Source organism: Capricornis sumatraensis, chromosome 20 (genome assembly GCF_032405125.1).
Source record: "Capricornis sumatraensis isolate serow.1 chromosome 20, serow.2, whole genome shotgun sequence".
NCBI lineage: Eukaryota > Metazoa > Chordata > Mammalia > Artiodactyla > Bovidae > Capricornis > Capricornis sumatraensis.
Window position 1 is genome coordinate 8081611 of NC_091088.1, and position 22079 is coordinate 8103689.

The following is a 22079-nucleotide window of genomic DNA, read 5'->3' on the forward strand; positions in this document are numbered from 1 at the left end:
CAGCGGTTAGGACTCTGTACTTTCTGTGCTGAGGGCCTGGGTTCGATCCCTGGCAGGAAACTAAGATCACAAGTTGTGCAATGTGGCCAAAAAAAGAAAGGAAAACCACCAACAACAAAAAAGCCCACCAACATAGGTGTAACATGCTTAATGCACTAATGTGTTCCTGCAGAAATGAAGCAAATTTAAATTTTATAATATAACCTCATATTTTGGGACTGAACATATCTCCATCTTAAGGACTGCCTTTGTAAACCTTGTATGAAATGATGCACTTTTAAAAGTAAAAACGAAACAGAACTGAGGGTGCAAATGGCAAAGATTAAGATATCCAAATTTATTAACTATCACTATGCACTAAAAAAGAGTTGTTATAAAAATACTTAGTAAATGCTTTAAAACTTTCTCAGCTAAGCACTAGTAAGAGAAATATCCAAGGAATTTAGAAAGTTGCAATAGCCCTAGAGTTTGGCAAAGAAAATGGGAAAAAAATTTACAAAATAAGAGGCACACCTTAAAATGTCACTAAACCACAACCATAAAGTGAATAGAAATTGCTCCAAAAGAAAAATCCAGAATTCCAACAAAAGGGATGGGAAATACCTGGACAAGATCCTTCCTTCCAACAAGCAAGGCAGAAGCAGCATTCTTCTGACACGTTTCTTGAATATCATTCACATTCAGTCTGAAATTTAAAAGGAATTAAAAAGCCGCTTTCTAACTGACTTCTAAATCAACTATTTCCGGCTTAACAAATAAACTAAAAACTGTCTCTTTAGGTTGTCACTCAAAATGTTTTATTTGTATTGGCCTTAAGCTCCTTTTCTACATAATATGCAGTAAAAGCTTACCTTACCCAACATCACAGCTGATTTTACACTGAGAGTTCAGGCCTGGGGAAGGTGAAATCGCTCACCTCTTTGAAGTCAGGAAAAGAGGCCAGACTCAAAGACCAATTTGCCAGCCAGCTTTCCTGGGGAGTTCCCTAGGCTTAAGGGTTGAATAAAACTTGATTTAAATGTGTGTAATAACAACTGTAGTTTATAACACAAGGGGTAATGTGCTCTGTACAAACAACAAAAGAAATATTTTTTGTTATGCATTCAAGTTCTGGAAGAAGGGGAACCACAGGCCAGCAGCCTCTGTGTGCTTGTCACTCACCTCCCACCTCCCTTCAACCAAAGTGGCTATGCTATTAAATGTTTTACATACTGAGTGCAGGAGGCAGAATTCTAAGACTGTACCCAAGATTTCTGTAAGTGCCTTGTATAAAGCAGATCTCTCATCTCTTTAAATAGGGGTGAGACCAGTAAATACTGATGGGATATCACTCCCATAACTGTTAAAAGGGAGATTCTCCTGGATGGGCCTGACCTAAACAAACGAGACCTTAGAAAAAAGCTGAGGCATCAGTGAGACACTCTTGCTGGTCTCTGAGAAGATGAAATTCCCTGAATTCTTTGGCTGCAAGGAACTGAATTCTGCTAACAACCTCCACGGGTTGGAAGAGGACCCTGAGCACTGGCTAAAACTGCCACCCGGCAACTTTGTGACTTTAGTCTGGGGAGATCAGAGAAAGGGCCGAGGAAAGCCAAGCCCAGACTCCTGGCCCAGGGGAACTGTGGGATGCATGTCACTTAAATACTAGGTCCGTGGTAATTTTGCTATCCAGCAGAAGAAAGCTAACGCACTGGACTTCTCCTAAAACTGCTCTTGAAGAAAAGATTCCAATACCTCAAAAAATAAACAGGGAGCTCCCTGGCAGCCTAAGGTTAGGATTCTGGGCTTTCACTGCAGCGGCCTGGGTTCAATCCCTGGTCAGAGAACCGAGATCCCACAAGCCACAGAGCAGCCAAAAACTAAAACGAACAACTCTGATACTCATGTCTAAGTGAGCAGCACTGCACAGTTGAAATTCTGAACTTACATGTACAGTTCTCCCAATGACTTGTGAACTGGAAGAAGGCAAGCAATATCCTGAATGATCACTTTCCCAGCAGCCTTGATTGGTCGGTTGCCAGAGTCCGATCCTTCACGCTTACTTTTCCATCTCCTTGATTTCTGGGGGAGATGACAAGATATAACTAATGGGGACTTTGATGAATGGAAATCTACACTTGCAGAGCACATCATTGCTGGGTCATTGGCAATTTGCAGAGACTTTGCATTACATCATGCCCACAATTAAATGAATCAGCATCTGTAGGAAATAAAAAGGATGACAAAGGGCATTGAGCTCATGGTCCAAAATCCTAACAGTAAAATAAGCACCTACTGTAATGCTATATACATTCCGCAGGTGCTCAAAAATAAATACCTTGAAGCCAAAATTTAAAAAAGAAAGAAAGAACAGCAGGTAAATACGTTAGTATAAGACCACAAAAATGTGGGAGAAGAGCAACTTTTAAGGTTGGGTGCAGTCCTAGGTTCAAAATTCTTGCTTTAAATTAATCAAAGTGTATTTTTCCCCCCCTTTTCAGATAGCTTTAATCAAGCTTGTTGAAATTTAATTCAGACACAGTAGTGTAGGATTTGCAAACCTTCGTCTATGGGAGGTAGACACAGAAACTTAGCGGTTCAAGGAGAACTGCCCTGTTTTTCCTAGCAGATCTGAGTTATTTCTAAAAGCGATCATTTAGAATGTCAAAAATACCTGAGCAGAGGGACCTGGGTAATGAACATGGAAGATCAGGAGCAATTATCCTATTTCCCCAGAGCCTTCCCTACAAAGGCCTGCAGAGAAGTCTGTGTGTGGGAAACGAGAGATGTCTTAGAGAATGAGAATTATGAGAGTGTAGCACCATCTGGTATCTTCAAAATGATGACCAGCCAAGGGAACAATATTCTATTTTCTTTTATTTCCAGAAGTTAGAAAGGGGGTCAACTAAGTGATTCAACTCAGGAGGGAAGTGACATATTTATTAACGAAGGAGGCAAAAGGAGCTCATGAAAGGGCCTGGTTATATTACCAGGGCAAGGCTTACTGGTCTTATTGCCACATGCCCCCAGTTACCGTTTTTGCGGTAAATGCAGGCTCTGGTCACTCTCTCTTCGATCACTTGGTAACTTTGGCCTCAGGACAAACTCTGGGGTTCCAATCTCACAAGTTTAATCAACAGACAATGAAAAGGTGAGAGTGCAAAGTGTCACCTGGAAAGGTGCAATTTAAAAATCTCTAATTTTTCTAAATGTCCATGAACTCTCGGGCATGTAGGTTAGATGATTACTTAGATGACTCACAGATAAATTCCTTTCCCACCAGTGACTTTGATACACAAATCACTCTCCCATAAATCAGTCGTGGTCTATACTCAGGCATTTCTAACCACTGATGTCCCATCTAACCCCTAAAGTTGTCCAATGCATGTAATTTTCTACAGGATCAGTAAGTGGCATGGAACCGGCTAAATCTAGGAAACCTGGAGTCAGTGCATGACAGGTAAAAGCAGACGTTTGGCTGAAGTATCTGAACTCTTCACAGTACTTTGTAAACATATATGCTATCAGTTTGGATACATATATATAAACATATATGCTATCAGCCTCAACCCATTTGGTTTTGGAAGCAGTTCAGTTATTAATGCTATGTATCCATACACAAGTCACTATTCTGCAAAACAAGAAGCTACAACTATTATTAGCGGGTAGCCCTTCAATTCTTTGTTGGCTCAGCTTGTTTTCTAAAGAATCCTGATGTGGGTGCAAATAAGGGGCAACTGTGCTAATGATCAAAGAGCTTGTCAGGATGGGCTGGAGCCAGGGAGCATTCACTGACTCAAGAGCATGCAGCCGCGAGTGCCCTGAGCACTAGGGCTGGTTTTCGGGAGGGATGCTCGATGTCCACCAACCCAGCAGTGACAGGACAAAACAACACGGTTAACTAGAACGGGTAGGGCATAAGTCCACAAACTCACTTCACTGTGACTTTTATCCAGGTTTCCGGGAGTTTAAAAATCCCAAGAAATGACACACCCGCAAGATCCCACATAATCAGTTATCTCCAGTGAGATTTACGGTACTGGATTTTAAGGAAGAAAAAAAACCAAAAATATTTACACTCAACAGTTTCATCTGGAGCCAAATAGGATCCATCTAATTGGGTCTTCTGGGTTGGTCGAAAGGCTTCTAACACTGCTTTCCAAGCACTGACTCTGGCTCCTTATTACAAAGAGCAAAGAAGAAGCCCTTCAACAACTGAGAATTCCATGCCAGCTCCATTTAACTGAACAGTGGAAGTCAATGGAGGATTCATGAGGGATGGGGTCTGCAGCGTTCAGACCACACTGAAACAGCCACAGTTTCTTGACTTTTTAAGCAAACCTAATGAAAGCATAAAAATAATTAAGGTCCATGTGCCCAGAGTGATTCATTTGCAAATAGACTAGTTCATGTAAGAATGTTTTCTTAGCAAAGAATCAATTTCAGAATGTCAAAATATTTGAGCAGAGGGACCTGAGTGATGGACATGGAAGACCACAAGCAACTGTCCTGTTTCCCCAGAGCCTTCCCTACAACGGACACACAGGACCCGGTACCTGGGAAATGAGAGAGTCCCGGGCTTGACCAATGAGGACCTGAGCTTACTCAAGGCTGCACTCCTACAGCTGAGATTTGAACACAGGTGTCAGGCTGCTAAGCCCATACTTGTTAACTATTTTTAAAACTATGATTTTAAAACGGGGGGAATTAAGTCCTAAGCTACCTGTTAATACATAAACAGTTTTGGTCCATATAAAAATAGATCCATTTCTGCATGTAAGGAGATCAATAACTGATTCTAGTGAGGCCTGTTCAACATACCGTCTTCTAATTATGCACGAGTAAAGACACTTCTCTGCCACGCACTGGGTTGAGCTCTGCAGAGTCAGAGCAGTGTGCTAGAGACGGGCAGAGGCAAACTGCTCCTGAGGCTATCAGGCTTCACACACCGGGCTCAGACAAAGTTGCTGTGTTCCAGGCTGGGCTCACAAGCCTGTATCTCAAACTGTTTAATTTCCTTTTGGGATTTGTTAGGATTGGACACATCCAGAGAGAAGAAAACTCAGGGTCCAAAGAGATGCTGCAGGGCTCTTCTCCCATTTGCAGTCTTGGATAAAATAGGTAGAAACAGGTCCATGTGAGTCATCAATTAGTCTCTGATGAAAATGCAGAGACAGTGGTCTGGGCAACTTTCTGCAACTACCCATAACTGAATTACAGAAATCACAGTCTGTATTTCCTGGGACTTCCTTATCAATTTCTTGAGAGGCTTCCAGGTGCTTCTCTGTTTGATCTTTACTAATGCACAGGGAATGCTTTACATAAGGTGCCTTTGAGCCTATAATAGAAGGAGAGTCCCCAACACAGGATCACCCTAATGACAGCTGCCACCGAGAATCAAACTGCAGAGACAATAAAGGGACAGCTCTTTTTGTTCATTTAATCCAGCAAAAATAACCATAAAACAGTGAAAAATCTTTATAGGGGAGGTGTCACAAACTTTTTTTTGTTTTAATTTTGGGTGGGGTTGATGGTTTTTAGATATGAGCTATCTCCCATCAAGGCTACGAGGCCATCAGTAATCCTGTCTTGGGCCAGTTATTCTAGGGATTCAAATCCAACAAGGCTGCCTAAATGAAGATGCAGCAGATCTCAACTCAGGCGTCAGGGCCTAGGTCCCTGCTGCTCCCTACCAAGCATGGACAGTGTTTCGGGTGTTCCCTCCAGCGCTTTGGCAGCAAAAGTGGTTCATATCTTATCCACGCCTCCCCATGACTTCTGTGCCCTAGCATCTTGCTGGTGAGTTTAGCATAATCTATCTGGTCTGAGACCCCAACAGGTGATGGCAACCATGATACACTGGGATGAGGTGTGGCTGACCTTTCCAGGTGAGATAAGGGTACTGGGCCCCAAAGCCCCCTAAACCTCCTGCATTGCTCCAGTCCCACTCTGATGGGCTTAAATGTAGATACTTTTCTGTGCAGTAAAATCGGTCCCTCTGGGAGGCAAAGGACTCTGCACTTCTCTTCGGTCATCTCAATGCCCCATCAATAGAAAACACCCCTTCCCCACAGATTTCATGAGCAGGAATCAAGGGAGGAGAGACAAAGCAAGACAGACAAGTTATCACACAATGAGACCGGGACGCTCCTCTGAACAGACCAAGAAGGTGTTCATGGAATTAGAGGAAAGAGGACAGCGAGGACTAGGGTGGGGAGAGAGGGGCGAGGAGGGAGGCACTGGTGCAGGGAGCACTGAATGACAACCAATAGCCAGCTTGCGACTGAACCACCAGTGTTACTGCTACAATCGGAGGCAACATTGATGCCAATAAATGGGTTAAATGTAAAACAGCCCAAGAATAAGCCACCAACTGCTTCGCAGCAACCCCATCAACAGTGCATAATAATCAGCAGAGTGGGAAGTGAGTCAAAACGAGTTCCTATTTAAATAGCGGGAGCAGGGACTCCTGGAAAATCAGTGGAAACACAGCAGTTGGGATGGTAGGACAGGCTCTCTGAGGAAAGGTGGCCAGAGAGGCGGCCCCACCTCCAAGGTACTGGGCACTTGCTAATCAGGGTTCCTGATTTCAACTGGCTTTTATATGAAAAGGCTACAATCCCCCTATAAGGAAATTTACACAAAAGCCTCAAGACTGCTGCCCTGCACAGCCTGAGGTCACTATGGCACGACTGAAACATGAAGCGGGTGGGAGAGGAAGACAGAAGAGGAGAGAGTCAGCGAGAGAAAAGGAAAAGAAGATGTCCATTGCAGAAGTGCTACTGTCAATGCAAAATGCTGATGGCAAGGAAAAAATTTGTTCCAGGAAATTCCCGAAGGATTAAAATCTAGCTTCAGCGTCACGCCAAGGAAGCAGGTGGGCACTTCCCTCTTTGAACTCGATAAGCAAGACGATAAAAACAGAGACAGAATGGCAGAAGCCTCTCACATCTTCCTCTGCTGCCCCGCCATGCCAAACGTGGGCTTTTGAAAGCTCTATGAAATTATACAAATACTCCAAGTGAAATCAGGTGAACTAAAGGCTTATCATCAGGGTTCTTTCCAAGAAATCTAGCATTTAGCTTTATTTTCAAAGACGTCTATTCACAATCTTTAGTGATATCAGTATTCAACTATTTGAAACTGATAGAACCAGGAGCAGTCCCTGGGGCCTGACTCCTAACAGTGAGTAATTGATTATGCTGGTCCTAAAGACCAGCCAGCCTGTCATTTCAGGTTCCTCAAAGCCAGGCAGGTGGCATTTTATTCTTGGGCCTTTGGGCAGAGACAAGATTAGTTAAGAAGAGCATTTGACAGCGCACAGTACCGGGAAGTCGTTAATTGCTTGTATGGACCAACGTCGCCGGGCAGAGCGAGGAGACATCTGTGCGTGAAAACGTTACACCCAGGAGGAGGGAAGAAAAACACCGAGAAAATTAAAAGGGAAAAAATATAGAATAAAATGAAAGCTTCCCATACATCTGATGGATTCAAAGGTACCATAATATACTGCAAATTCCGGCTGGGAACAACTGAAAAACCTGAACCTTAGCACAGCAGTACTTGAAGCCCTCAACCACCCCCCAACCCATCACACTCCACACACAGCTTCAATGTCATTGTCCTTTAGTCCCAAACATGTTTCAAGATATCAGGAGGCTGCTGTCCACACAGCTCTGACAGAGGAACTACAATGGAGACCTGTGGTTCTCCTAAAAGAATTAAGATCGTAAGAAACAGGTGGAGAACTCTGCTTCCCCTTCAAGAGCACATGTATGCGCGAGAAGATTCTCGTTCCTAAACAGGAAGAAGTTCCTCAACAGACTCAACACTGAACTGTTTCTGGTGTGGCTGGGGCCCGCCGGGGAGACTGGAGTTTCAGTCTTGGGACTCCAGGACCATCCTCAGAGGGGTGCCACGAGGAAGCAAGAGCCTGTGGGAAAGGAAGGCTCCTGCTAACAACTCAAGCATCAGGGAGAAACTGGGAGCACACAACACTGCTTCAGGAAATCAGAAATTATTCTATCAACCAGGACCTCCTCAGCTGTTTACCTTACAGCTATTTTAGTGACATCAACTGAAGCAAATGTAGGAGGCTGCAAATTTTTTTGAATGTTTACAGGGCAATGCCTAATGTTTATCTTAGGTTCTGGACCTTCTGATTTACTCTAAGAATAAACAGTAATTCATCAGCTATTAATAGATGGTCCAGTTACCAAATGAAAGGTAGTATCTCTCTGTGCTTTCTAACTTCTTATGAAATTTAATGTGCCCTATTTTTTAAACTTCTCTCACATTTAAAAAATTTTTAAGAGTGAACACTGGAATTCCATCTGGAGAACCTTTGGGTGATAAAACAAGATGACCTAAGTAGGGAAGGTTAAAAACACACAAAAATAAGTGAAATGAATACTAGTCCCCAACAGCTTTAAGAGATTTTTTTTTTTCCTTCAGTCTCCAAAATACTCTATAATTCCTTCAATGCTTTACTTTAATGCAGTTATATTCCTTTCCTTTATTCTTACTCATTTAAACCTCTTGGGCGTAGAGATCTAAACAAGAATAAAAGTATGTATGAGATAAAATTTGGGCTAAAACAAGCACAGAAAAATTTAGTAAACTGGGATAATTTCCAGGACGAAAGTAATAAAAGTGATATGATTTGACATTTGAAACTAGACACTGAGAATCATAAAATACTCCTTGAGGGATAAAACCATTATTGTTCTCTGTGAGGACGATAAGATGGTCTATGCATGATACTGTGGCGTATTTAAAACCTTTAATTCCTCCCCTATGCCCCATGTAAATAGGATGGACGTGAACAAGCTTCAAAGGAGAATTTATGAATTTATTTCAGATTCATCACAAAACAACTGCCTGACCAGTTATTACTAACTGATTTTAACTTACTAAGTGGAACCGCATGAAACCTTTTCTTAAGGTCAAAAATGTTTAAATATCAGCAGTTTCCTAATAATTACTATATGTCATCCACTAAAATGTGCCTTCCTCCCCCAGGGCTTCTAGAGTTCCCAGAACAGTCTATTTCTTGGCCTGTATGATTGTTAATTCACTGAAATATATACCAATGATTTGCAAACTTTTCTGTACGTGTTATACATCAATACAATAGTTTCATATGAAATTATAATAAAACTATTTCTCCCTATTTTATTTGGCCACTGTCTGAAATATAATTCAGAGACCACTCACTATGTCATCCTAGAGGACTACAATGGCCCATTTTCTAGGGAAAAGTAGCACACTGGGAATCACCCCAATCTGAAATGTCCCAATCCAGATCCTGTCTGATAAGAGGTGATTAGTTATCTACGGGCCTTTATCCCCTCTTCATGATTACAGCTTTTGTCGTAAAAGAGGCCAGACCATCAAAAACATATATGTAGGCTTTACAAATGCTTCTGCATTAGGGGAGGCCCCTTCTTGGAACTGGAGTTATCTTGATGAAACACAACCTTTACATACTATCTCGGGTCGAAAGTGCTGGTCTATCTGTGCTGCCCAGTTTGAACCCAAGCATGAGTAGTGCATGCTGTGATTTGAAAGGGAATTCAGAACTGCCTTTTTGACCTAAAGATCTCCTCAACCTGGCTCTGACGCTAAAGAAAATTCCCACACTTATCCAATTGTGAGTTTGGCTATTACATCAATGATAAAATGCCTTAGCTCCAATCCATTTATTAAAGCATCTCACTAGCTACCTGCTAGCTTGCAGAAAAAAATTTTCTTTGAATAAAGCACCTGGGAAGATAAACGTGTTCTAAGAAGGTCCGTGAACAGTTGTGGGGGTTGGGTTGTGGGGGGAGAGTGGAGAACTCCATCAGTGATGCAAAGAAAGGGGACTATGGAGTTGGCCAGAGAGGCAACAAAAAATCATTTTCCCTATTCGACTGAAGGTTTTGCCCAATTCTAATAATGTCTCAAGGCATCAGTTCCTGCCACTCATTTGTCACATACAACCCTAAGACCTGACCAAGTCAGAGACAGTCAACTCTCTTGCAAACCAAGAAGGTGAGACACTACATTGCAATTGAAGTGAAGACACCTCTAACACTTGCTGGAAATTGGGGTTTTATTTTAAATAATTCAAAAAACATAAATTTTAATTATAGTCAATTTATCATTTCTCAATTAGCAGAAGAGAACAACAAAGTATTACTGAGGACTGAGTTTGTGAGTAACTCAGTGGTAACCAATTAATACATCATGTCACCTAAAAGCTGGTTTAAGCCAGACTCAACCTGACAACACAAAAGTCCTCAGAATCATTCCCACGCACTGCTGACATTCTCTACACCCTCGTCACCAAAGGTTTCTGACAGCTTAATAGCTACTTTAGGGACAATGAGTTCCTTAAGAAGTCAGGAACAGAAAGAGACAGTTTCAGGTGATTTTTGTATAAAGTGGTCCATTCAAATGGGTACTTCAGCACAGACTTACTAGAAGTATAAAATCTCTTAGAGGTCAACTTTAAAACTTCCCACAACTATGAAGTTCCAAATATATTAGGATACCAAGCCTACTGAAGCATCCCAAAATTTGCTAACAAACATCAGAATACCCAGAAAGACCTGAAGCTACGTCATTCTGAGAGGATGGGAATCAACTTCATGAACGGGGATCATAAAGGCAAGGTTAAAGGGAAGGAAGAATATGGATTATAACAACCAGTCACCCAATTTCCCACACCCATACAGTTTACAGTAGCTAAAACCAACTGAAAGGAAGAAAGCAATGGTCTTTCTCTAACACACTAAGTATGAAAGGGAAAGACTATAGGGGGATCACTAATTTATTAATAGGTGGTGCGTGTGGCAGGAAGGGAGGCCAAGAACAAGAGTCTAGGGAAGGGATAAGTCTCAAAGGCCATGGCTCAGCCACTTACCCGCTCCTTGTAGTAGAAGGAGCTGATGGAGACCTGCTCCTTCTCACTGCGCGTGGGGCTCCCACTGTACAGACGGAGGTTCCCAGGGGCCTCTGTGCGGATCTTCATGGGTGCAATCAAGCCAGTGTGATAGGCAGACAAGGCCGAGAGAGATCTGTGGTTGAAAAGGCAAGGTTATCCGTACTGGCTTCTTCAATCTTGTCATGGTTCTAAGTGATGCCACTCTTAGCACTTGATGAAATCAGAAGGAAAAGATGGATATAACAGGGTGGGGATGATAGAAACTCCAAAAAGGAGCCAAATAGCAATTTTAGAACTGAAAAATGCTTTATCTGCAGAAGCAGAGAATGTTTCTATGACTATATACACAGAAAAGTCAAAGAAATCTGTAAATTACTTAAACTAGTAAGTGTATTTAAATACAAGGTCAATCTACAATAATCTATAGTATTTCTTTATATCAAATATTTGGAAAATAAACATTTTTAAAATTGCATTTACAATAGCATCAAAACACATTAAATGCCTAGGGACACACTTAAAGATGTAGATTGAAAATACAAATATTGCTGAGAGAAATTAAATAAGACTGAGAACAATAGAGAAATACATTGTGTTAACAAACCACAAGATTTCACGTTGTTAAAATGTTGATTTTCTCCAAATTAATCTACAGAATTAATGCAATTTCAAGCAGAACATGAGCAGACTTTTTTTGTAGAAACCAGTAACCTGATTCCTATTTTTATAGAAATTATACAATCCTATACAAGAATAATAAAGTTAGGGGACCTAACTACCAGATTTGAAGACTTACTATACAAACCTACATTGACAGGGTAGTGTTGGCATAAGGAGAAACCAACAAATCAAAGAGAAAATACAGTCCAGAAATAGATTCAAAACATATGGTCAATTGATTTTCAACAAACGTATCAATGTAAATTTGACAAAAGCAAAATGTCTTCCATAAATGGTGCTATATATATGTATAAAACAACTATCTACCTCTACTGAAGACAAAAAAGAAAACCCTTTGACTCCCTCCCACCTCACATCATACACAAAAATTAGTTCGAGATTAACTACAGACCTTAAGTAAGGAATTTAAATCTATAAATTTTTAAGAGGGAACACACAATATTTCTACGACCTTGGGGTAGGCAGACATTTTTCTTTAGACAAGACACAGAAGCACCAACCCTAACACTTGAAGACTGATAAACAACTGCAGTAAAATTAAACGCTGCTAATACGTGAAAATCATTAAAGAGGGAGAAAGACGAGTCACAGATTAGGAGAAAATCAGTATATATATATATACCCAGCAAAGGATCTGCAATCAGAATGGATAAAGAACTACCACAAACAGATAATAAGAAACATAATCTAAAATAACTAGACAAAACACTAGAATGGGCACATCACAGAAGAAGATAACCAAGTGGTCAACCCGCACATGCAAGTTGTCCACCATCACTATCCTGGCTTCCCAGGTGGTCGGTGGTGAAGAATCTGCCTCCAATGCAGGAGATCTGGGTTTGATTCCTGGGTCGGGAAGATCCCCTGGAGAAGGAAATGGCAACCCACTCTAGTACTCTTGCCTAGAAAATCCCATGGACAGAGGAGCCTGGTGGGCTACAGTCCATAGCGTCGTAAAGCATCAGACACAACTTGGCAACTAAACAACAGCAACGAACCATTATGTTAGTGAAACGCAAGTCCATGTGCCCGATGCACAGGGAGGTCGAGCAATATCAAAATGTCGGAGTCTGGAACAGTGAAAGATTTGCTGAGGGTCCTGCAAGGAGATGGATGGCTGGTCCCTTAAAAGCGCCAAACTCCCCGAGAGTTCTCAGCAAAACCCTTTTACAGGAAAAGTGAGGGAGGGGAGGGGTCAGTTGCGGCAAACTTCTTGGTGTTAGATCCTGTGTTCTTGAGGTCAGGTAATAACATTCCTGTAAATCTCAACTGCTGCTGCTGCTGCTAAGTTGCTTTAGTTGTGTCCGATTCTGTGCAACCCCATAGACGGCAGGCCACCAGGCTCCCCCGTCCCTGGGATTCTCCAGGCAAGAACACTGGAGTGGGTTGCCATTTCCTTCTCCAATGCATGAAAGTGAAAAGTGAAAGTGAAGTCGCTCAGTGGTGTCTGACTCTTAGGGACCTCATGGACTGCAGCCCACCAGGCTCCTAGGTCTACGGGATTTTCCAGGCAAGAGGACTGGAGTGGGGTGCCATGCCTTCTCCTAGACAAACATTATTCTCTGCTCTGACAAGAAAGATCACAGTCTCTCGGCAAAACTTTCACTCTCTGAGGTCCAGGTCCTGGCTATGAGGAGGTATATTCAGTTGGTGGCTCCCTCAGGGCCAGGTCCCCAGCTGTCATTGCTGAGAGAGTCTGGTGCCCAGACCCAACTGGCCCTCAGGCTCCTCAGGCCGCCCAAATGGTGGGGACCAGGTTACGCGGACTGTGGCTGACATTAGGTCCCAGAGGCAGGAATGGCGGAGAGGTTCACTGCCACCTCAAGGCCTGGGCCGGAGGCCAGTGGGTGAGCTGAAGGGCTCTGGGGAGAAGACTGGGATCTGCCTCTTAGGTCACTCAGCCTGATGACCACCACTCCGTTGACTGTAGGCTGAATGAACCAACTGATAGTCGCTCACTAACAGTTGGTCACTTGGGGGAGGGGCCCACTGCACACCAACCAATGGCTGAGCAGGACCACCAACAGTCGCTCACTAACAGTTGGTCACTTGGGGGAGGGGCCCACTGCACACCAACCAATGGCTGAGCAGGACCACCCACGGTCACTCACAGACAGTTGGTCGCTTGGGGGAGGGGCCCACTGCACACCAACCAATGGCTGAGCAGGACCACCAATGGTCACTCACGGACAGTTGGTCGCTTGGGGGAGAGGCCCAATAAGGTACCAACCGACGACTGAGCAGGACGACTGCTCAGGGCCCACAGGAACCTTCACAAGGTAACCTAGGAGGGGGTTACAGCTTGCACCAAGGCAGCATATTAAGAGCTGCCACTCTACTACAATTAGTCATTATCATGGAAACACAAGTTAAAGGTACAATGAAATACTACTGCACACCACCACAATGGCTAAAGTTGAAAAGGCTGAAAACACCAAGTTTGGGAGAGGATGTGAAGAGCCAGAATCCTGAAACACTGCTTGAAGAGTATAAAATGGCACAACACTGCCATTTGGCAATTAAACAGGCACATATCCTACGACCTAGAGATCTACTTCTTGGATAGAGAAATTATTACACATGGACATTAAAAGACCTGTATATGTAGGTCTACATACAATAAAAATAAAAACTGGAAATAATCCAAATGTCCATCAACAGAAGTATAAATAAATTATATTACTGTTATACAATGGGACTACTGATACACACAATAATGTGGAAATCAATTTTAAAAACATTAAGTTGAGCAAAAGAAGCCAGACATAAAACATTATATGCTGCATGATTCTATATAGATGAAGTTCACGCACAGGCTAAACTTCACTGATGGAAGCAGAAGAGTCGCTTCCTCCAGGTAAAGGGACTAGGGAACTTTTGGGGAGAGGTGAGGGCAATGCTGTTTATTGACCTAGATGCTGGTCATCACGGCACAGACTTCACATTTGTGTACCCTAAATTATACCTCAGCAAAAAACTGTCAGTAGGAAAAAACATACTAATCGGAACATTTTCCTGCTGACCCAAAGTTCAGATACAGATATTTGTGGTTTCCCTTTAAGAGTAGGTGATTGTTTTCTAGTCCAACCTTTGGAATAATGAACCTGGTGTCATGAAGGGGCTTCTCTGGCATTTAACTCCCAGTTCTTGTGGGGCCAGTTTCTCATCTGCCTGAGTTACTGCAGAGACAGGCAGACTCCCAAGACAGCAGTAGCATCTGCTCATGAACTTTCTTTCTTGTTAGCTTAGCTATTCATTATGAAGTTTGCTAATTATATCATATACAATATAACCAGGTGTTTGTAGCAAGAGTGTTTCCAAGTTATTCTGGCCATCAGACTGCAGAACCAAAAGACTTAGGCATAATATTTAAGTTAAAAAACCACTAGTATGGGGGTGGTTGTTAATGTATGGGGTCAGGGGTATGTGTTCTCTACATTCAACTTTGCTATGAACCTAAAACTGCTCTAAAAGATAAAGTGTATTAATTAAGAAAAAAATTTACAATATGATACAGTCATTCAGCTCTGAAGTATATATGTAAGAAAAATGAAAAAATACATATCCACACAAATATCTGTACAGAATGTTCATAGCAGCATTATTTGTAATGGTCAAACAGTGGAAACAATGCCAATGTCTGCTGACTGGTCTGAATGAATAAAAAAACATGGTATATACACATGTGATGGAATAATATTTGGCAATGAAAAGAAATAACTGATACAGGCTATAACATGTACGATCCTTAAAAATATACTAAGTGAAAAGAGTCAGTAAAAAAGGAACACACATATAATGCCATATACATGAACTGTCCAGAATTAGGCAGATTTATAAATGTTAAGAATGATCAATTGGTGTTGAAAGAAAAATGTGAAAGTGTTAGTTGCTCAGTCATGTACAATTCTTTGCGACCCAATGGACTATATCCACCAGGCTTCTCTGTCCATAGAATTCTCCAGGCAAGAATACTGGAGTGAGTAACCATTCACTCCCTTCTTCAGGGGATCTTCCCAACCCAGGGATTGACCCGGATCTCCTGCACTGCAGGCAGATTCTTTACCATCTGAGCCACCAGACGGTACACTTTACCCTATTAGTGTTATGGGACTATAAATAATCTCTTTTGCTATTTTTCTAGTTTTATTTAACGTTCAGATAATACTTTAGCAATACGGGGACAGCACATTAAAACAGCACTTGCCTTGTTTTGACAAACACACTTTTATCAAGCAATTCCTCCCAGTAGTAACTTAATAGTAGAAATCTCAGCTTAGGTGCAGTTTAATGAACCTTAATCTTTTGGGAATAAATTTTATAATGAACACTTGCTCATAACTAACACAAACTGTCCAAAAGCAAATTCCCACATGTCTGCTCACTTCTGGCCCATGAATGTAGCTTACGCCTGCATCTCCCACTCACCTCGGAGTAGGCTCAGTAGGAGAGACTGCTCGGTGCATCGTCATGGGCCTTGTGAAATACACCAGATACCCTGTCAAAGGAGACATCACACATGCACATCAAGGTCACTGAGCTGATCGTGGGAAATCTTAAGACGGTACTGGTTAATCTTTTTTCTACTTCAACATACTTGAAGGATAAGACACAGTATTTTAAGTTGCAGGGGCTCATGACTGCAGCCATACTTAAGACAAAGATCAGAATCTCCAAGATCGGGACCTTCCTAGTGGTCCAGTGGTTAGAATCTGCCTTCCAATGCAGGGGATGTGGGTGGTTGGGGAACTAAGATCCCACAGGCCTTGGGGCAACTAAGCCCAAGCACCACAGCCAGAGCACCAGTGCGCTGCAACGAAAACCCAGTGCAGCGCCCCCTAAAAGAATCTCTAGGATCCAGGAGAGACAAGGATGTATGTGGTTTGGAAAAGTTTTCACAGGTGTTTTATATTTCCTACATACATTCTCAATATTCTGAGTCAAGACTCAAATTCACACTCATCAGAATGAAAAAAGTTAAGACCATAATTCTGCTAAACATTCTTAGAATATGTCTGTAAATGCCAATCCAGCTCAGATAACACTATGACGGAAATCTTTTGAGTTCTCAAGAAATTAAGAAAAATTTTCTGATGGAAATTTTTATAGAGACATTCTTTGTCTCAAATCTAGAATCAGAGAACCAAAAAAAACCTACCTGCCCCACAGAACCTGGCCCCAGATGTTCTGGGAAAGGGAATATTGGCATCCTGGTAGGACCCGTAGGCAGTGGTCACCCGGGCGAATGTTGGTAGGGGCGGCGTGACGGAGTTCGGGAGTGCGAAGGGGTTGCTGGAAGCACTGTCTTCTTGGTTCTGAAATTTTAAAGTCAAAGAGACTAAAACCCATAATCGGTCTTCAAGATGAATTACAAAATAGGATGCATTATTACATGATCAGGGAGCCCAGGACTTTAGGAAGGAGAAAGGAAACAAAAGCCCCAGGCAGAGGTAGGTAACAAGGATCCCACCACAAAAGACTCCAGGCAGGAGACGAGCTGGCGCAGGCAGGGCTCCAAACAGCTCTGGTTGCGTTTCACTTTTTGCAGGGAAGTGTCTTTCAGGATCTAGAAAAGGCACAAAACACAGTCAAGAAGAGCAACAAACTTCCTCCCGATTTGCTTTTATTGTGAGAAGCGCTGGAAGCAGTGACGACGCTCGGTGACCAGAGTGTGGCTGTGTCTGAGGCTGCCAACACAACACGCTGCTTTCCACCTGTCCAAGAGGCTCAGAGAGAAGACTCCTTTGTGAATGCTCTTCCAGAAGCCCTTTCCTTTGCCAGGGCACGCACACACGCTGGCTTTGAGATGGCACATTTCTTGTATTAGTATGACCATTCTTCCTTAACAGTGAATTCTACTCCTTGGTTCTCCCCCCGCCCCACCCTCCTCCATGAGAAATCTCAGTACCACTTGGAATTAACATCCTCCAGTCTGAACTGAAAACGGCTCAAAGTGATACATACACGACAGAGGGAATAGAGTCCATCTTTTTTGTTTTATTTCGGCTGCACTTGCAGCTGTGGGATTTAGTTCCCCAACCAGGGACTGAACCCAGGCCCTTGGCAGTGAGAGCACGGAGTCCTAACCATTTGATTGCCAGTGAATTCCCAGATGTCACTTTAGTGAAAACTGGAAAGTACCTTTTTTTTTGATCCTTTAAAAATATAAAATCTGACATTTTAAAGTACATGCTATAGATATCAGAGAAGGCAATGGCGACCCACTCCAGTACTCTTGCCTGGAAAATCCCATGGACAGAGGAGCCTGGTAGGCTGCAGTCCATGGGGTCTCGAAGAGTCAGACACGACTGAGTGACTTTGCTTTCACTTTTCACTTTCATGCACTGGAGAAGGCAATGGCAACCCACTCCAGTATTCTTGCCTGGAGAATCCCAGGGACGGGGGAGCCTGGTGGGCTGCCGTCTATGGGGTCACACCGAATTGGACACGACTAAAGCGACTTAGCAGCAGCAGCTATACGTATAAACTGGCATACACATACTGAAGACAGGCATGCAAATTGGACCTGGGCTGTCTAACACGGAAGTCATTACCCACATGGGGCTACTAAGCACATGAAGTGTGCTTGGCAGTCTGGACCAAGATGTGTCGTGAACACAAAACTTACACCAAAAGCTGCAGGCTTAGGATAAGAAAGGGAAAAAAAGAGAAAGCTGTCTCAATAATGTTTATATTGCTTACATGTTGATATGATAACACTCTGGATATACTAGATTAAATAAAAATATTACTGAAATTAATCTACCTATTACTTTTTTTTACGATGGCTACTAGAAAATTGAAAATTCCATGCACTCTACATTTCATTTCTATTGGATACCACTGAACTAGACCTTTAAAGCACTTCCTTATCCTATCATTTTTATACCAATAGAAAAATCTCTTCTTTATATGTTCAAATGAGGCAACAAAATGTTCAGATTACCAGGACAAGATGTCAAATACCACAAAACCTGAGTAATTAGCATTTCAGAGACTCTTACGAAGCTTAAAGTTTCCTGGTTACCTATCATACCCCAAGAAGATGGAACAATCAAGTGAGTATAATACAAACTAGGCAAAAAATGAACAGCAATCAGGTCAAGCTGGTGCCCTTAGGACATTTTCACTGATTTCACATATGATGCCGCTCAGATGGAAGAAGGCATTATCATCCTAGCTTTCGGGCCATTTTTACGAGGATTCCACCTGATCAGCTCTGTGTGAACTGACAGATCAAGTTTCCGAACCTATCCAGGTCAAGATGAAACGCCAGGCTGTTAGGGGAAGCCCACCCTGGCCAGGCACCATAGTAACCACTTGCATGAGCTGTTTTATGACAGGAGGCCCTGATAAGGAACACAGAACTAATAAGCCACCGGCAACCGGAAGAGTGCAGGAAAGGTCAAAAGGAGACACCAGGTGTCCGACCACCTCCCAGAATCCTTCTCGCTGCATCCATCTTGGCTGAACAAGGCAGGCACCACCAGGAAGGACTCTGAGCCAGAATGGCTGGCTAAAGACAATCCAGAAACCCATCACCATAAAACCAAGACTGCAAGTCATATGGCAGAGCAGTTCTCCTGGGTTCCCTTACCCTCCTGCTCTCCTCCCGGGCACCCTTCCCAACAAAATCTCCTGCTTTGTCAGCGCGTATCTCCTCAGACAATTCATTTCCAAGTGTTAGCCAAGAGCCCAGTTTCAGGCCCTGGAAGGGGTGCCCCCTACTGCAACAAGGCTATTCCCCTTCATTCAGGTACCACAGTCATATCATACACCCCACCTAACTTGTCCCAATGTGTCCAGCAAGCCAGCCTCACTCTAAGTGACAACATCTCTTCTTATGGAACAGATTTTTTTAATGACCTTAAATACTTTTTTTTTTCTGATTAGAAATTATCTTGTAGCTTCAGAATATATTTTGCCTATAGTTTCCAAATAAATGAAGTTGTATTGTATTAAGCTGGGATCTCATAGCTTTAATGAGATCTGTGAGCAGATTATATGCAATTACAGAACTGCCTATTATTTACATGCACTATTTCTGAAGCTACATGCAACATCTGTGCCAGTTTTTCTGCAAAAGGGTCTATGATTTCCATTAACTTTCAAAGGGGGGTAGGTCCCTGACCCAAAGAGATTAAGAAACAACACTCGGGATTTTCTACACAAAAAGAATACAACTGTTAAAACTCACATGAGGAAGGACAGATGACGTCCAAATCTTAACAAAGGTGTTTTCATTCAACTTTACTACTCAACTCAGACCCTGAGGGCGTCAGGGAGGACTTGCACACACAGAGGCCCACCTTGAGCAGCTTCGCTTTCATGGTGGACGTGATGGTGGTGGGGTTGATGAACTGGAAGGAGGGGGCGGCGTGGTTTGGGTACTGCGCGGGGAACTTCACCAGCATCTTGACGCGGTGACTGCTGCAGTGCACCGACACTGTGCAGCTCCTGTCTGCTGCGTCCATCTGCGGGGGACCAATCAAGAGCTGCTTTAGAGAGGAACTGCAAAGGGTCTTCAGAGGCAAACAGGTGTAAATGAGGTAACAGAATGCTCTAGGTTGCTGGTAACAGAGTCAAGGGAGAGAGTCTCCCAAGACAAATAATAGCGAAGGTGTGGACAACTCTTTTTCAAAATGGGTTTTTAATTTTAGCACTGGTTTAATAAGCTCAAAGTGTTCTGACTTAGAAAAGCTTTATCTCGAAGCTGTGAGATAGGCTGAAACTTGTTGTATTTATTTGGAGATGGGAAAACAAAGCAGGAAGATGTTAAAAACCTCACTCAAGTTAAAAGCACTCCTGGGAAAATCCATAGAGACTGAAAAAAGTTGAGTGTCTATCAGCCAGGCGCTGGGGAGAAAGGAAACAGGAAGATGCTGCGAAGGGATGTAGGATTTCTTTGGTGATGATGAAAAACACTCTGAAAGTAGCAATGGTGATGATTTGTAAATCATGGGTTTGTAAATGTACTAAAAACCATTAAATTATACACTTTAAAAGGGTGAGTTGTGTGGTATGTGATTTTATTCTGTTTTATTTTATATTCTTTTATGGCTGTGCCTCGCAGCATGTGGGATCTTAGTCCCCCAGTCGGGGATCGAACCTGTGCCCACCACGGCAGACGCACGGAGTCTTAACCACTGGACCACCAGGGAAGTCCCTTCCGGTAATTTTTAAAAAGCAGTCCTGGGAAAGGAACCAAACTCTCCTTCTTGGGCTAGATCACTGGGCAGCCCAGCTGTTCTCAGCTGGGACAGAGGGAACACAACTGAGTTGACAGAGATAACCAGTCCACCAGAGAGGCCATTATCCCTTTCAATTTCTTGTAGTGTCAACTAGAGACGGCAGCTGGGGGGACAGTGAAAAGAGCCACACGTGCGGGGAGCCTGGAGACTGGGATTCAAACACCTGCTCAGCTCGGACAAGTTACTCCATTTCTTAGTGTCTCTATTTCCTCGTCTGTAAAGTGGGGATAAGACCACTTAATTCAGAGCTGCTTTAAAGGCCAAAGGAGACAACTAAGTGCGCAGACCCAGGCCTACTGTTAATGGAATCTGGGCAAAAGCAAAACTCATCAAGTTTAAAACTCCTTCGACTCAGTTCTCTGAAGCCAAGTGTTTCAATACCCGCCCTAAAGGAAAAATGTAAATAAGCGTCTCCAAGTTAAATGAACAAAGAGGCTGGGTCACCTTCTTACTTTGAATCTAAACCACCAAGGAAATAACCAACTGGTAAGGCAAGCACAAAGAACCTTGGAGAATAAGGAGGTTGGCTTTCAAACTCAGCCCTGCCATTAACTTCACCAGCAGCCTCCGCCAAAACACTAAACCTTCCCAGATCTGAGCACCTTCACATAGGGTCAAATAAGTGTTGGAGCATCTAAGGAGATTTTAAGACATACGAGCATCCGTTTATCCCTTAGTTCATCTTATGAGAGCACAATAGCGTAAAGGGGAAAAAAACTTGTATTTGTTAAAACATTTCTTTCTTTAAAATAGATGGGAATGGCTTCCCTGGTGGCGCAAGTGGTAAAGACTCCACCTGCCAATGAAGCAGACGCAAGAAACGAGGGTTCGATCTCTGGGTTGGGAAGATCCCCTGGACTAGGAAATGGCAACCCACTCCAGTATTCTTGCCTGGAAAATTCATGGAGTTGCTAAGAGTCGGACACAACTGAACAACTAACAGTTGTTAGTTAACAGTTAATTATTTCTTTACAAAACCGAAACAAGAAAGCAAGGACACAGACTTCCCTGTTAAAGCAGAAAAGCCATTTGCTAGCCCAAATCATGGCTGAAACAGTCCCCTCGGCCACCAACCGCAAGCATGAGAGACAGAAAACCTGAGCACCTCCACGTTCACATTGCGAATCTGCACGTTGATCAGAGAGAACTCCTGCTGCAGAGTCTGAGGCAGGCCCGGCTGCTCTGATTTCTTCTCCTCCAAGAGACTGCTTGGGGGGTCTTCCTTTAAGACTAGCAGG

The 22079-nt window shown here is 42.9% G+C and overlaps 1 protein-coding gene across 3 annotated transcripts in view; it reads right to left on the bottom strand.

The window, feature by feature from the left end:
* Positions 1-2103: 2103 nt before the first annotated feature.
* The window catches only part of LOC138095891 (GATOR2 complex protein WDR59), a 66532-nt gene continuing 46556 nt past the window's right edge, over positions 2104-22079 (bottom strand). Inside the window, exons 13-19 of one of the 3 annotated variants that reach the window (XM_068991836.1) lie at positions 21947-22071; positions 19900-20064; positions 17061-17156; positions 16749-16905; positions 16019-16088; positions 10889-11042; positions 2104-2200 (exon numbers count right to left, since the gene is read on the bottom strand). In XM_068991836.1, coding sequence (XP_068847937.1) covers positions 2168-2200; positions 10889-11042; positions 16019-16088; positions 16749-16905; positions 17061-17156; positions 19900-20064; positions 21947-22071 — 800 coding nt within the window. In that variant the 3' untranslated portion in view covers positions 2104-2167. Of the gene's footprint in view, positions 2201-10888; positions 11043-16014; positions 16089-16748; positions 16906-17060; positions 17157-19899; positions 20065-21946; positions 22072-22079 lie in introns of those variants that run through there. The other 2 variants (XM_068991838.1, XM_068991837.1) reach the window with 2 other exon arrangements.